This window comes from Megascapheus bottae, chromosome 2 (assembly GCF_031878675.1).
Source record: "Megascapheus bottae isolate mThoBot1 chromosome 2, mThoBot2.hap1, whole genome shotgun sequence".
Taxonomy (NCBI): Eukaryota; Metazoa; Chordata; class Mammalia; order Rodentia; family Geomyidae; genus Megascapheus; species Megascapheus bottae.
The window spans coordinates 17,212,629-17,228,023 of record NC_143510.1 but is presented as its reverse complement, the minus strand read 5'-3'; the positions used below and the strand labels follow the sequence as shown (position 1 = coordinate 17,228,023).

Genomic DNA, 15,395 nt, shown 5'->3' with positions numbered 1-15,395 from the left:
TCTACAAGAAAATTCCAAGAAGAAGAGGAGAAGGAGGAGAAGGAGGAGAAGGAGGAGAAACAGGAGGAGGAGGAGGAGGAGGACGAGGAGGAGGAGGAGGGGAAGAGGAAGAGGAAGAGGAAGAAGAGGAGGAGGAGGAGGAGAAGGAAGAGGAGGAAGGGGAGGAGGAGGAAGAGGAAGAGGAGGAGGAAGAGGAAGAGGAGGAGGAGGAAGATCAACAACTACTACTACTATTACTACTGACTATGGCTCATACTTGTAATCCTAGCTACTCAAGAGGCTGAGATCTGAGGATCATGGTTCAAAGCTATCCCAGGCAGGAAGGTGTGTGAGACTCTTATTTTCAATTAACTACCAAAAAAGCTGGAAGTGGAGCTGTGGCTCAAGTAGTAGCATATTAACTTTGAGCACAAAAGCTCAGAACCCAGTTTAAGTTCTATGACCTGCACAGACACACAAAAAAGCTGGATGCTGGTGGCTCATGCCTGTAATCCTAGCTACTCAAGAGGCTAAGATCTGAGGATCATGGTTATTCAAAGCCAGCCTGGGCACAAAAGTCCATGAGACTCTTTCTCCAACAGAAAAACCAGAAGAGGTCCCATGGCTCAAGTGGTAGAGCAACAGCTGTGAGCCGAAGAGCTCAGAGACAGTGCCCCCATGCCCAGAGTTCAAGCCCCATGACCAAAAAAGGAAAGAGGGGGAAGAGGGGGGGGGGGAGAGGAGAGAGAATCTGTTCCACATTTCTATTTGCTTTGCAATTACAGATAAGTTTTTTTGTTTTAATCTTTAAGTAGTTGTACAGAGGAGTTGCCATTTAACAAAGCAGTTTATGAACACAATACATCTTTTTTTATAGATGCATAAAATTTATTAGTAATTATTACATTTCTGAGAACTAATATTGTCTCTTAATATTTAGTTCTGTTGTGTCTTTTTTCATATATTTTTTATTGTAATTAATAGAAGGGTTACATTATATTCGCCAGATAGAAGGTGCATTAATTCACATACATTGATACCCTTTCTCATGTCTTGGTCCCCATTTCCCTCCCCGCCACGCTCACCCTTCATCTTGTTTTTCCCCCTTCCCTATCCAATTTCAAATAACCAAATACAAATATATCCAATATATCAGATAACAAAGTGAGATACTGTAACAATATAAGATAACCAAGGAACAGCAAAAGAAATGAGAGATAACATAGTACACTTAGGACAACAATCATTCATTATATGGCTTTTGTTTCTATATCCTAGAGGTCCTTTCGAACACAAGACATCTTGATCAATATTACAGCAAAGTTTAAATGAGATATGATGCCATGAGAACCAAGATTACCTGCTTCTGAAGTATGGCATTTTTTTCCCTCTCCAGCACCTTAGCAAAGAATATATAAAAACTCTCTTCTATTGGCTGGAATATTAACCTGGCCACAAGAGATCCAAGATTATTGATTATCTCATATACTCCTACCAAAAAAAAGAAACAATCATATTAGTTTTTCAATTTTAACTTCCACAGTACTATCCCCAAATTATTTTTCTACATCAACCTTTAATTAATCAGTATTTAAGCCTTGAGCTAGCTATACATAGATTCACAAGCAGAAGAGGTAACACTGATCCCAGTAACCATTCACCCACTTTCCCTAAATGCAAATATGTTGCAAAAAGCATAGTAAAACACAGTGACCAGGATACTAACATCGATAGTCACAATAAAAGAAATTTTCATTACTAGTACATTAAAAATAAACAATAGAAGTGATCAATGCAAAGTTGCCATTAAAAACTTCTATTGAGAAGCTGGGTGCAGTGGCTCACACCTATAATCCTAGCTACACAAGAGGCTAAGATCTGAGGATCTTTAGTGCCAGCCCAGGCACTAAAGTCTGTGAGATTCTTATCTCCAATTGAGCACTAGAAAACTGGAAGTTGTGCTGTGCTCATCCAAAATGAGCATCAATCAGGGTTCTATAGGGAACAAAACAGAGAGCAGAGGATGTCAACAACAACCTCTGATACCACAAGAGAGAGAGCAGTCAGTGTGCTCCATATGTTTACCAAGACCACAATCCACAATCTTCAGGATTCATTTTTAAACAATCTTTGCTTCTTAACATCTTTAATTTTTCATTAAATGTATCAAACCATAGAAAATTATTAAGAAGTATCTATTAATAGTATCCACACTTAATGAAAACACTACAGAATTTTATCTTACCTTGGTCACCAAAATTTAATACATTCAAAAATGTCATCACATAATGCTCGCCTAGAAATGGAAAAGCAAAATAGCATTCTCAGCGCAAATTAATTTTTGTTTCCTGTTCTCTTATCATCTATCAACTTTTCTGGTAGTTCTCTCTTAGTTGCTTGTTTTTTGAGATAGTCTCCTTATATAGTCTCAAATGTAGTATTCTCCTACCTCAGCCTCCAATGACAAATGCTTTCAAAGGAAAAAAATTACACAATCAGTTAAAGATACATTTCCAATAGTCTGGCAAATTGTAAATAATCTCATAATAATAATTTAGAAAGTATGAATGGTTTTATTGACAGCAAGTCTCCAAACCAGATAAATGAAAAACAAAACAAAGCAGTATAACAAGCTAAAATATGGGAAGCCAGGCACCAGAGGCTCATGTCCTACTGACTCAGGAGGCTGAGACCTGAGGATCTCAGTTGGAAGCCAACATCATTACCCACAAAGAATGGCATTGTGGCTCAAAATGGTAAGAATATGGTGAAAACTTGTGCCTAAAGCAGCACGGTCAAAAAACCAGTGACTGAAATCTCTGACAAAACAATGAATCAAAATAAGCATTTATTCCTTTTAAGTAGATTATCTCAGGTGTTTTGTCACAGTAACAGAAAGCTGACTAATCCAGACTTGAATTCCAATTAAGCTGTTCCTCGTAACTAAAGGACCCTGAAGAAACACCTTATTTTCCTTATCTATAATAAAGGAGAAAAGTAACTTTTTCTCTTAAAAGACTTATTTTAGCCAGTGCTAGGGCTTGAACTCAGGCCTTGGGCACTGTCCTTGAACTTTCTCAAGGCCAGAGCCCTTCAAGGCCAGAGCCCTATTACTCGAGCCATAGCACCACTTCCAGCTTTTTCTGTGTATATGGTACCAAGAAATCAAACCCAGGACTTCGTAAATGCCAGGTAAACACTCTCTTGCTGGGCCACACTCTGCCCTCTTAAAGACTTTTTTTTTTTCCCCAGTCCTGGGTTTGAGCTCAGGGCCTGAGCACTGTCCTTGGACTTTCTCAAGGCTAGAACTCCACTACTTGAGCCTCAGCACCACTTCCAGCTTTTTTCTACGTATGTAGTACCGAGGAATGGAACCCAGGCCTTTGTGCATTCTAGGCAAGCACTCTACCACTAGGCCAAACTCCTGGCCCCTTAAAGACTTTTTATTAGCATATCTTAGTTGCACAAGTAAGGGGTCATTGAAATATTTCCATACATGCATACTATGAATCCTATCAACTTCATCCCTTCTATCATTCTCCTTATACCCCAAAGGGAAAAAAATATCTTTTATAAGGCTGTGGAATGATTAGACAACTCAAATAAAGCATAAAACTAAACAAATAGGGGTTTCTTTATGAAAAATTCTCCTCCCCAAGGGTTCTATGCCAAAGGGGCGATAGACAAGCAGTCTGGATCAAGTTAATCAGAAGTCCTGTGAAATGTATTCACTTACTATTCACAGTGACCTTTTACTTACCTTCTGTCAAAATCTGTTTCAAGAAAGACTGTTTGAAAAAACTCCAAGTCAGTTTAGCTTCTTGCCAATTCAAAAAAGCCTAGAAATAAGAGAAAACAGAAAACAAAGAAACAAAAAAATCCCAGGCATTTCGAGGCTAACAATACAATACTATATGAGAAGCAAAACCATTTGGGTCCTAAACCCCAACTTAAATAGCCCCCACTGAATTTTTATTAAATGCTAAGCATACAGAGGAATCCAAAATTTGGAAATACTTTATATAGTGTGGTCCTTTTATTTTTTTGTCAGTTGTATGGTTCGAAGTCAGAGCCTGGTTACTGTTCTTGAGCTCTTTTGCTCAAGGCTAGTACTCTACCACTTTGAGCCATAGCTCCACTTCTGGTTTTTGACTGGTTTATTGAAGATAAGAGTCTCACAGGGACTTTTCTGCCCAGGCTGGCTTCAAATTGCAATCCTCAGATCTCAGCCTCCTCAGGAGCTACGCTTGAGCCACCAGTGCCTGGCTTTTCTTTCTTTCTTTCTTCTGGTGCCAGAGTCTGAACTCAGGGCCTTGAACTTGCTCAATTTGCTTGCGCTCAACTGACACTCAATTTAAGCCATACTTTCAACCTGGCCTTTTCTGGTTACTTTGGAGGAGGAATTAAAACCTTTCCTGCCAGGGCTGACTTTAAACTTTATCCTCCAGATCTCAGCCTTCTGAGTAGGTCAGGCATGAGCCACCAGTGTCCAGCTTAGTTTGGACCTTAAATGTCTCCCAAAAGCCATGTGTTGAAAGCTTGGTCCCTAGTGAGGGCTCACTGTGAGGTAGAACTGTTAGGAGATGAAGCCTAATCAGCAGTGTTTAGGTCATTAGGGATATGCTCTTGTAGGGGACTTTGGGATTCCAGCCTCTTCTTTTTCTTTTGTTCTAACAGACATTTCGCTGCTTGCCATGGGCCCAAAGCACTGGTATCAACTGATCATGAATTGAAATTTACAAAACTATGAACCAAAATATACCTTTTTCTCTTTATAGTTGATTATCTCAAGTTTTGTTATAGTAACAGAAATCTTCCACAATTTAAAGAACCATTTTGAGCGCACATAAGATTGATACATGGAAACTCCTAAAGAACTGCTGCTATCCCCTCCTAGAACATACAGATCACAGGGAGGTGCTTTCTAGTGAAAACAAAACAAAACAAAACCCGAAGCATACCAAGCCGAAGAATAAACTCTACTCCAGGTGCATCATATCGTAATGCTATCTTCCACTATCTTTTGCACAACGTATATGAGGTATGCTTGTATAATGCAAGAAGAAACTGAGCTTTACCAAGTTAGGTAAGCCGTCAGAATTGGTACAACAGAGAAGAGCTTACATAGCATTTCTGAAAGTCCCAAGGAGTACCAAATTGCCTACCTCTTAAGTACAAAGTGGGTAAGACGAAAGCAGGCATGCATGTAGGATAGAGATCAATCTATAAGAAACAGATGGCCTTAAAATCAGAGAGCCGAACTATGATAGCTAACTGACCTCAACCAGTGCCCACTGGAGCCACTCCTCTTTCATAAGGCATTCTGGAACTCAGAAGTATAGTCTAGATGGTAGATCCTTAATGCTTAGGACGTATGCATTTTGTTAAGTTTTGCCTACCTGAAGTAATGACTTTTGGGAGTTGGGTTTCAAGGGGCTCTTAGGGTGGTAAGGAGTGAATTACAAAGGCCAAGTTCATTTTACCTCTTCAAAAGGCCAGCCTCAGTTATAGAATAAGGTTCAAGAGCAGCCCTAGAATCTACTCTGGTCACATGAGCCCTTGCTCCGGTCCCAGAGCTCATCTGTGTAGAGAAATGCTATAGAGTAGAAATGTAGCATTAAGTTTCTAGCGGCCACAGTAAATAAGGAAAAGAAACAGATGAAAATAATTTTCATTTTTTTGAGACAAAGTATTACTAAGTAGTTAAGGCTTACCTAGAACTGATATAAAGACTTGGCAGATCTCAAACTTGCGATCTTCTTGTCTCAGCCTCCTAAGTGCTGGCATTATAGGATATAACTCTCTCCAGCTAATTATATTTTACTGAACCCCAAATATTCTGTCAATGTGTAATCCATATGAAAAAATTATGAGAAGCTTTTGTATTTTTATACCAAGTATTTGAAATACAATGTGTAACATTCATCTCAAGTCATATCAGCCATACTCTATATGTTTATAGTCACACATAGTCAGTGACTATCAATCAGTACAGGACAAGCCTAGAGCACTTCTGAAAGCAAGGGTCCTTTAGTCCATATTCTCTTTCTCTCTGGGTTTCTAAAACTTTGATATTGAGAAGTGAAGCCTGAATCTTCTCAAACTACAGTGCCCTACGGGACATCACTGAACCTGGAGCAGATGCCAGAGCAGTTTTAGCCCTTGAATAAATTTTCACTGAGAAAACTGAGACACAGGATGTTTAAAACAGAACAAAGGGCACCTGAGAACTTATCACCACTAGGCGGCACTGTGGACCACCTATTCTCTGACAGTGGTTAAACCCAGCCTTTTACATAGCTGCTCTCACACTGCTTCCTAACCATACAACAGGGTGACTCCCTGCAGCAGTACCTGTGATACAAAAAGGAAACAAAAAGCTACAGCTTTTCCATGAGGCTCTATTGCAGCCTACTTACCAAGACGTTGTGAATAGGTTTGGGAAGATGATTAAGCTCTTTAAAGAGTAACTTGTAAGTTCTTTGAGAGAGTAAAAATATGACTGAATCAAATCTAAAGGGTCATGTTCCAAAATCTTTTCTTTCTTTCTTTTTTTTTTTTTTGCCAGGGCCTGAGCACTGTCCTTGGACCTTCTCAAGGCTACAGCTCTACCACTTAAGCCATAGCACCACGGCACCAAGGAGTCGAACCCAGGTCTTTGTGCATGCTAGGCATCACTAGGCCTAACTCCAGGCCCCAGAAAATGTATTTTTTTTTCCAGCCATGGGAATTGAACTCTGGGCCTAGGCGTTGTCCCAGAGCCTCCAGCTCAAGGCTACCACCCTACCCCTTAAGCCACAATGTCACTTCCTCAAGAATCTTTTCTCAGTTGGGCGTCGGTGGCTCACATCTGTAATCCTAGCTACTCAGGAGGCTGAGATCTGAGAATCAAGGTTCAAAGTGAGCCTAGGCCCTACAAAGCCTGTGAGACTCATCTCCAATTAATCAATAGAAAACAGGAAGTGGGGTTCTATGACCAACCAGAAAAAAAAAAGGCAGGGGGTATATTTTCTCCTAATAACTTCAGTGTAAAGGTGTACATAGTTCAAAAGGAATAGCTATGCTGCTTACTATTGCCAAAGTACTTATTAAAGCCACCATGGCAGGAAGGCCAATTTGAGACTGGGGTTCTTCTCAATGGTATTTGCTAAGTGGCAGAAGAAAAGAGGAAGTAATCTCTGTGGACTATTATATCATTTTGTTCAAAATGGATTTATCATTTGGGATGGTGAAGAAGACCTATTTCACAAAGCTGAGTTGATACTATTGAGCTTGCTAAACAAACATGAATTTCTCTGGAATCACTTAATATGGTAACCCACAGTATCACTGTGTTGATGTGGAAACTGCAGCTTAGAAGGCAAAAACTTGGTGAAAGCAATAGCTCAAAAGCTATGTACATAGGACCATAGAAAATGATGCTAATTAAAATGAGCTTCAAGATATGAAAACAAGAGTTTAGGGTTTTTTTATGTACTGTTTGAAATTATTTCTTCTTTCATTTTTTTCCTCAGATTTATTCCCTGTAGTTACTGTTTATTTCAGCACCCTGTTTATCTGACTTGGGGAAGGGAGTCACAGAAATGGTGGGACAAAGGGTAAAGCCATGCAACAGTGATGTTCACTGGACACTGGGTTGGAAATGAACTTTACAACTGGGGGGAGAGTATAATCAAGAGGTAGGAAAAGCAGGAAAAAAAGAAATAAATTCATTACCTTATTTATATAACTGTAACCCCTCTGTAATCACCTTTACAATAAATAAATAAAGCAAAAAAAAAAAAGCTTGGCAAAAAGTCTGGATCAGAACTCAGAGAACTCAACCTATTTTAACCTGAGTAACTCTTCCACTTCCCAAAAGTCTGACTCAGAGTGATGTCATCAATGGCATCGTTCCGATACTGACAAGAGTCACCAGCGAGCCAGAGGATGTGGTCCTGCCTCTGCCCTCCACCAACTACTACACATGTACTCTTTCCTCTCCCCTTCCTCCACCTGCCCCAGTCACTTCAGACCATTGATTCTATCCCAGTTTTATCTAGTCTACCATTTCCATTCTCCCAAGTGTCTAGTCTCTTCTTACCTGCACAACTGCCACCGCAGCCTACAGAACTTTATTTCTTTATCTGTGGACCATCCTTCTCATTGTAGGCTCAGGTTTTAAGAGTCAAGCTTAAAGGCTGGAGCTCAAATTGCATCCCTTGACTTAGCCCCAAAGTCCTTGGTATAAGAAGTCCTATCTCAGAGCAGGAGTCTGGCCTAGTGGTAGTGCTTGCCTAGCATGCACGAAGGCCTGGGTTTGATTCCTTGGTACCACATACACAGAAAGAAGCCGTAAGTGATGCTGTGGCTCAAGTGGTAGAGCTCTAGCTTTGAGAAAGACCAAGGACAGTGTTCAAGCCCTGAGTTCAAGGCCCAGGACTAGCAATATATATGTATATATTAAATATATATAACATATATAATGTGTGACATATATTAAATATATGATATTTAATATACATTATATATATATTTTTTTTAAAGAAGTCCTATCTCATGGAGCTGAATTGAGGACTGGATGACAAAATGAGACATTACAGCTGTAACAGCAGAAAGCTCCATAGTATAAGCAATTAGATCATGGCACTATTTAAAAATTTTCATTAGCTAGGCATCAGGACTCATGCCTTTAAGCCTAGCTACTAAGAAGGCTGAGATCTTAGGATTCTGGTTTGAATCTAGTCCAAGCAGAAAAGTCCATGAGACTCTTTATTTCCAATTAACCACCAAAAAGCCAAAAGTGGAGCCACTGTTCCGAATTAAGCCCAAATTCCACAGAACTGAGGCCACCAATATCTGGCTCTAACCTAGCAGACCAGGTTTACTTCCTTTTATAATACCTTGCCCACCTTTTGTTTTCTCTCTGTTCCTGTCTAGCCAACCTAAGTATCTTAGTAATCTGTATATTCTCAATTTCAATACAGTGAGGAAGATTACAGTGCATTTTTATCCATACAAGGGCTTGAAGTCAAGGAATAACATTCACTTGGCTTTCTTACTCAACACTTATATTGTATATTTTTTCATATATTTTTATTGTAATTAATAGAAGGGTTACATGATATTTGCCAGATAGATGGTGCATTAATTCCCATACATTGATACCCTTCCACATGTCTTAGTCCCCATTTCCCTCTCCCCCACCCCCACCCATATTCTATATCTTTGAGCCAAGTCTTCAGCTCAGGTTTTGCTAGTCAGCTGAGATGAATATTACAGACTTTTCTGCCTGGAATGGCAAATTGTGGTCCTTCAGACTCCCAAGTAGCTTGTATTACAAGCAACCAGTACCCAGCTAGTACTGTGATGTTTTATCACCAGGCTAAGCAATTTTTTTTTCTTTCATGGGATCACAGATGCCATCATACACACATGTTTCACATCTGCTCACCCATGTGTTAAGAGCCAGCTCAAAAACAAATTGTTTGCCAGGTGCAGTGGCTCATGCCTGAAATCCTAGCTACTTAAGAGGCTGAGATCTGAGGATCAAGGTTCAAAGCCAGCCTGGCACAAAAGGCCCTGAGATTCTTATCTCCAATTAACCTCTAGAAAATGAGAAGTGGGGCTTGGCCCAAGGGTAGGGTAGTAGCCTTGAGCGGAAGAGGTCAGAGACAATACCCAGGTCCAGGGGGAGGGAGGTAGCCTTGAGCTAAAGAGCTCAGGGACAGCATCCAGGCCCAGAGTTCAAGCCCCATGACCCACAAAAACAAAACAAAACAATAGTTGGCTGGGAGTTCGGCCTAGTGGTAGAGTGCTTGCCTAGAATGTACAAAGACCATGATTTCGATTCCTTGGTACCACAGATGTATAAAAAAAGCCGGAAGTGGTACTGTGACTCAAGTGGTAGAGCTCTAGCCTTGAGAAAGCCCAAGGACAATACCCAGGTTCTGAATTCAAAACCCAGGACTGGCAAAAATAATTGTTACACAAATCCATCCTTAATACTCCCATATAGAATTTATCAGTCCTTTCTAGTTGCTTCTGTTCTGACATGCACTGTCTTATAGTATAGTTAGGTGGATATACATCTAATCTCCTTGCCTCAATGCAAGCTGTGAGGGCAAGGACCACATTCAAGTACATGGTATAGTATTCAATATAGAAACCCTTTGAATATATGTTTGTTGTGCCAATTTCCCCAGCCTTATTTAAATATTAGCATAGCTCTCGTATTAATTCATGAAAAAGTATCAAAAACTATAAAAGACGGGCATTATTTGATGTGCCATTAATTTATTAGAAGCCTAAATAAGTATTTATAAAGTATCATGGAGTTCTAGAAGAACAGGAAGGGAGTCTCATAGCTTGATCAAATTGATTTGATCCTCATACCACTTTCTCCTCAGTGAGCCCCCAGCACAGAAAGCTACTCCCAGGAGCCAGAGCATATTACCCACAGTAAAATCACACTCTGCACCCAGATCCAGGTCATCTCTGCTCTTTTGAAAATCATATGGCTAAATAATTGTTCTTGTAAATTCTTAATCTTTAAGTAAATAAATAACTGCCATGGGCAACATGCCAATTTCTTTCGGCAGACTGCCATAGCCTACCCGTCACATAGATGACAATTGGTTCCCAGACAGTAATGAGAAAGAAGTGGATTTAAAACACGTTGTATAATTTGGGGTTAGTCACTAGACTCCTCTAACACCTCAGTCTTTTCATCTGTAAAATGGAGACAATAATGTTTACCTCCTAGAGTTTGGGGATGATTACACACAAAAATCAGTGATAAGTGCTTGGCACAGTGTCAGATACAGGGTATGTAGTCAATGCCAATTATAAATTGTTCTTTTCAAAATTCAAATATTTTCACGGGACTCCTCAAGGCCTCATGGGTCATAGAGGCCAGTAATCTCATTTTCAAAACAAAAACTGGAGCTAGGCATGGTGGTACATGCCTGTGGTCCCAGCTATTTGGAAGGCCGAAACAAGAGGTTAACTTGAGCCCACAAGTTTGAAACCAGCATGAGCACCTAGGAGATTCTGACACAAAGCAAAACAAACAAGCAAAAAAAAAACCAAAACAAAAAAACCCCACTCTGAGGTCTAGAGAGAATCCTTGGAACTTCCTAAAGCCCAGGAATGCCCTTTTTTGCATAACTGTGTGCCAAGTATGAACAATACAAAGGCAACCATCTCAGGATCAGGAAATGTGTTCCAGCAGGTACTTTCAGGGTAGGCTGCCAGATTAAACTGCTAAGCCCTCAAACAAGACATCAGTGTCAGCCTTGTTGATATGCTCTAACAGAGCAAACTGCTCTCAGAGCAGCAGTGTATTAGTGGTAACAAGACAGATTCATACTTAAGAACAGTTACCTGTGCCAAGCTACAGCATTAAGTATCTTATATAACCTATCTTATCAGGCTCTTATAACAGTCTTCAGAAAAGCTGACAGATAATACAGAAAAGAGCCTGGTACATGCCTTTAATACCAATCATACTGGAGACACAGAGAATCAGTCTGAAGCAGACCTGGACAAAAGTATGATACCATATGTGAAAAACAAAGTAAAGGTAAATGGTTGAGGATATGGCTCAAATGGTAGAGTACTTGCCTAGCAACTACAAGGCCCTGAGTTTAAACCCTAGAAATGGGGTAAAGGGGACTTAGACTCAGAAATCTGAGCCCATGGAAGGGTTTAACAAACACTTGACAGATCAGATTCTTCCACTATCTTCTTTTCTTTGTTCATATTAACAGTTCAAATGCTAAAGCACAGATGATGTCCCAGTGTGAAAATCTGTCAAGCCAGGGGCTGGGAATGCTGGCTAGTGGTACGGTGCTTGCTTAGTATGCATTCATGAAGCCCTGGGTTTGATTCCTCAGTACCAAATAAACAGTGCTAGTCTTGAGCAAAAGAAGCTCAGAGACAGAGCCCAGGCTAAGTTTAGGTCCCAGGAATGGCAAAAAAAAAAAGAAGAGGAGAAGGAAGAGGAGGAGGGGATGATATAAATCTGGTCAAGCCCATTGAAGGTGAATAGGCCCTTTTCTGTACTGTGAGTAGCTAGCAGAAGCTTCAGGCAAAAGTGACCTGGAGTCCTAACTATCTAAGACTTCAGATGAGACACAGTCATATCCAAAACTCAAGTTAATTTTGGTGAAATCCAGTTGATTAGAATTGAGAATTGTTTGTTAACAAGTGAGAACCTAACTGGCTTTGACATACAATATCTAGGGTTTTTTTTGTCTTTTATTTTATTTTGTTTTTTTCCATATATTTTTTAGTGTAGTTAATAGAAGGGTTACATTATATTCACCACATAGAAGGTGCATTACTTCACATACATTGATACGCTTAGGGTTTTTTTTACAAGCTATATGACAAGGTTTCATAAATTCTGAGACTTATATCCTACATATTTGGCTACTTTTTCAAGCAATCATAAAAGAAGAACCAGAAGTCTGGCATGTGCTTTCTATAGAAAAACTAAACATAATCCAGTAAGCAAACAAGTGTAGAGAAGAGGTATAGTGCGAAACATGGAGCAGTCCAGAGCTTCTGAGTGGGGGAGTATATTGTCCTAAATATGGTTCAGAGTGTGGACACCAGTACTGACTCCACTAGAGTCAGGAAATACAAGGCAAATGGCCCAAGAGTAAAGGAGTGGGGTAGAAAAACAGACTGTACCTCATTCCCACACATCAACATACAGCATCTAAGACCTTCAGCAGTTTGGATGGGAATGTGAATTTCATGAAACTGTTCTCTCACTTAAAGAAACCATTGGGGGGGAGGGGGAAATGGGTACCAAGACATGTGAAAGGGTATCAATGTACGTGAATTAATGCACCTTTTATCTGGCAAATATCATGTAACCCTTTTACTAATTACAATAAAAAAAAATGCAAAAAAAAAAAAGAAACCATTGGGAGGTCCGGGAGTTTGTTCTAGTGGTAGAGTGCTTGCCTAGCATGCATGAAGACCCGGATTTGATTCCTCGATACTACACACATAGAAAAAGCCAGAAATGGTGCTGTGGCTCAAATGACAGAGTGCTAGCCTTGATGAAAAAGCCCAAGGACAGTGCTCAGGCTCTGGGTTCAAGCCCCAGGACTGGCAAAAAAGAAAAAGAAAAAAAGAAACCATTAGGAGCTCGGAATGGTGATACTCAGAAGGCTGAAGTGGGAAGCAGGAGGATCATGAATTCAAAGCGAGCCTGGGCTACTTAGCAAGGTTATCAGTCTAGGCTATATAGCAAAACCTTTTCCAACAACAAAAAAAGGAAAGAACAAACAAACCATGAGAAGGAGGGGAGGAGAAGGAGGCCAGCCTTGCTTTTATCAGAGCTCTAGACACTGCCTATGCCAGAAGTCAACCCAAGAAAAAACTTACAAAAGATCAGAATAAGGAAGATGAACAGGGTTAGTCTATGTATGCTCTACTGGCAGTGGAGCCCCTCCAGGTTCTGTTCCTTGCTATAACCTTCATTTTGGGCAGGTACTATTGAATAAGCCATAGCTCTTCAACCTTAAAATAAAGATAGTTCCAAAGTCAACTCCTCAGAGATTTTTGTAAACACTGAAGTATGTAAAGCATTCACAATAAGGTCTAGCACAGTACTTCTCAACTGGGCACAATTTTGTCCCTAGGGACATTTGACAGTGTTTGGAGATGTTTCTGGCCTAGAAAGGCATCTGGCAGGTAGAAGCCAGATCTGCTGCTAAACATTCTACAATGCACACAACAGTCTTTATAACAAAGAATTGTCCAACCAAAATGTCACCAGTGCTAAGATTTGCAAACGATGACCTAGCACACAGCAAACATTCAATAAATATGAACTGTAAAACTACCATTCCTATTACATCAATAAAGCAGTTGTAATTTCTATCTCTTAAGGATAATTATCATATATGATTAAAATGGTAAGTGACAGAGAAAAGCATTACTTACTCTACTTCTTGTAATACTGGGTAATAAATCTGTGATTCTGGAGAGAGGAAGAGTTTGTTGCTTGGTTGATTCTGGGGAACTCAGTAACTTTGTGAAATAAATAACATAGCAGAGCACCAAGACGGTAGTATAGACAAGCTGGGAGAGGAAAAACAATAGGAAATTAAATCACTTTAATGTAGGCATAATTGTGATATGCCTATAAATCTGACCTCAAATGTCAATCAAGAAATAGAACTGTCTTATTTAGTTACTCTTGCTGTTGTGCAGAGCCTCACCCTCTGGAAAAGATCACCATTCACTCAGACTCAGCTCCACGTCAGCATCCCCAAGTACATACTTCATTTAATTAGGAGAACATACATTTCACAGGCACATAGACACTGGCTCAATCCACAATGTCAGATAAAGTCTCCTAACAGTATTTGGTCAAAGTAATAGCTCTCTCATCTACCTACTCAGTATCCTGAAGATTCAGGTGTCCTAACTGTGTTTCTAAGCAAGGAATTTGATACCATCTAAAAAAGAAGCCAGCCCCATGACAAAAAAAAAAAAAAAAAAAAAAAGCCAGTGCTCCAGGGGATAAATGTCTGTCTCTGCCTCTCCTCACTTTCCTATTTTCTAAAGCTTTGGGGAAACAGTAATCTATAGGCAATCTTGTGAACTTTCCCCACTTTTTTTTTTTCCAGACCTGGGCTTGAGTTCAGGGCCTGAACACTGTCTCAAAGCTAGAGCTCTACCACTTGAGCCTTAGCACCATTTCTGGCTTTTTTCTATGGATGTGGTACCGAGGAATCGAACCGGGTCTTTGTGCATGCTAGGCAAGCACTCTACCACTAGGCCAAACTCCCGGCCCCCCACTTTAAAAAAAAAAATTCAGACTAGAAGTAACCATTTTAACTATTTTGTGCATAATTTATGGCTTTTAGTACCCTGCAGTGATGTAAAACCATCTCTACTGTCTAATTCCAGAATATTTCATTATCCTAAAAGAACACTGTGCTCATTTCTGCCCATTCCCAAATCTTTTAGGAATCACTAATCTACTTTGTCACTACACTTGCCTTACCTGGACACTGAATATTAATGGAATCATACATCATGTGGCCTTTTGTGTCTAATTTCTTTCATTTAGTATTTGAAGTTCATATATGTTGTAGTATATACTATATTTCACTTTGTTTTTATTTAATTTTTTTATAAAGGTGATGCACAAAGGGATTGTAGGCAAGGAGCACATTTTTTTGGACAATGTCACCCTGTACTTCACTTTTATGGATGAATATTATTCTACTATATGGATATACAAAGTTTTATTTTGTTTATTAGTTGATGAACATTGGGGTTCTTCCAATCTTCTAAGTCATTATAAAGATAGTGTTGTTATGAGCACTGGTATGTAAATTTTTGCTGAGCATGTGTTTTCATTCTCTTAAGTATAAATACTTGGGATTGGAATTGATGGTTCATAT

The 15,395-nt window shown here is 39.7% G+C and overlaps 1 protein-coding gene across 1 annotated transcript in view; it reads right to left on the bottom strand.

The window, feature by feature from the left end:
* Rft1 (RFT1 glycolipid translocator homolog) overlaps positions 1-15,395 on the bottom strand; it is a 38,984-nt gene that overhangs the window by 10,369 nt on the left and 13,220 nt on the right. The window contains exons 6-9 of the mRNA XM_090321045.1: positions 13,924-14,061; positions 3,740-3,818; positions 2,225-2,275; positions 1,340-1,470 (exon numbers count right to left, since the gene is read on the bottom strand). Coding sequence (XP_090177171.1) covers positions 1,340-1,470; positions 2,225-2,275; positions 3,740-3,818; positions 13,924-14,061 — 399 coding nt within the window. The remainder of the gene's footprint in view (positions 1-1,339; positions 1,471-2,224; positions 2,276-3,739; positions 3,819-13,923; positions 14,062-15,395) is intronic.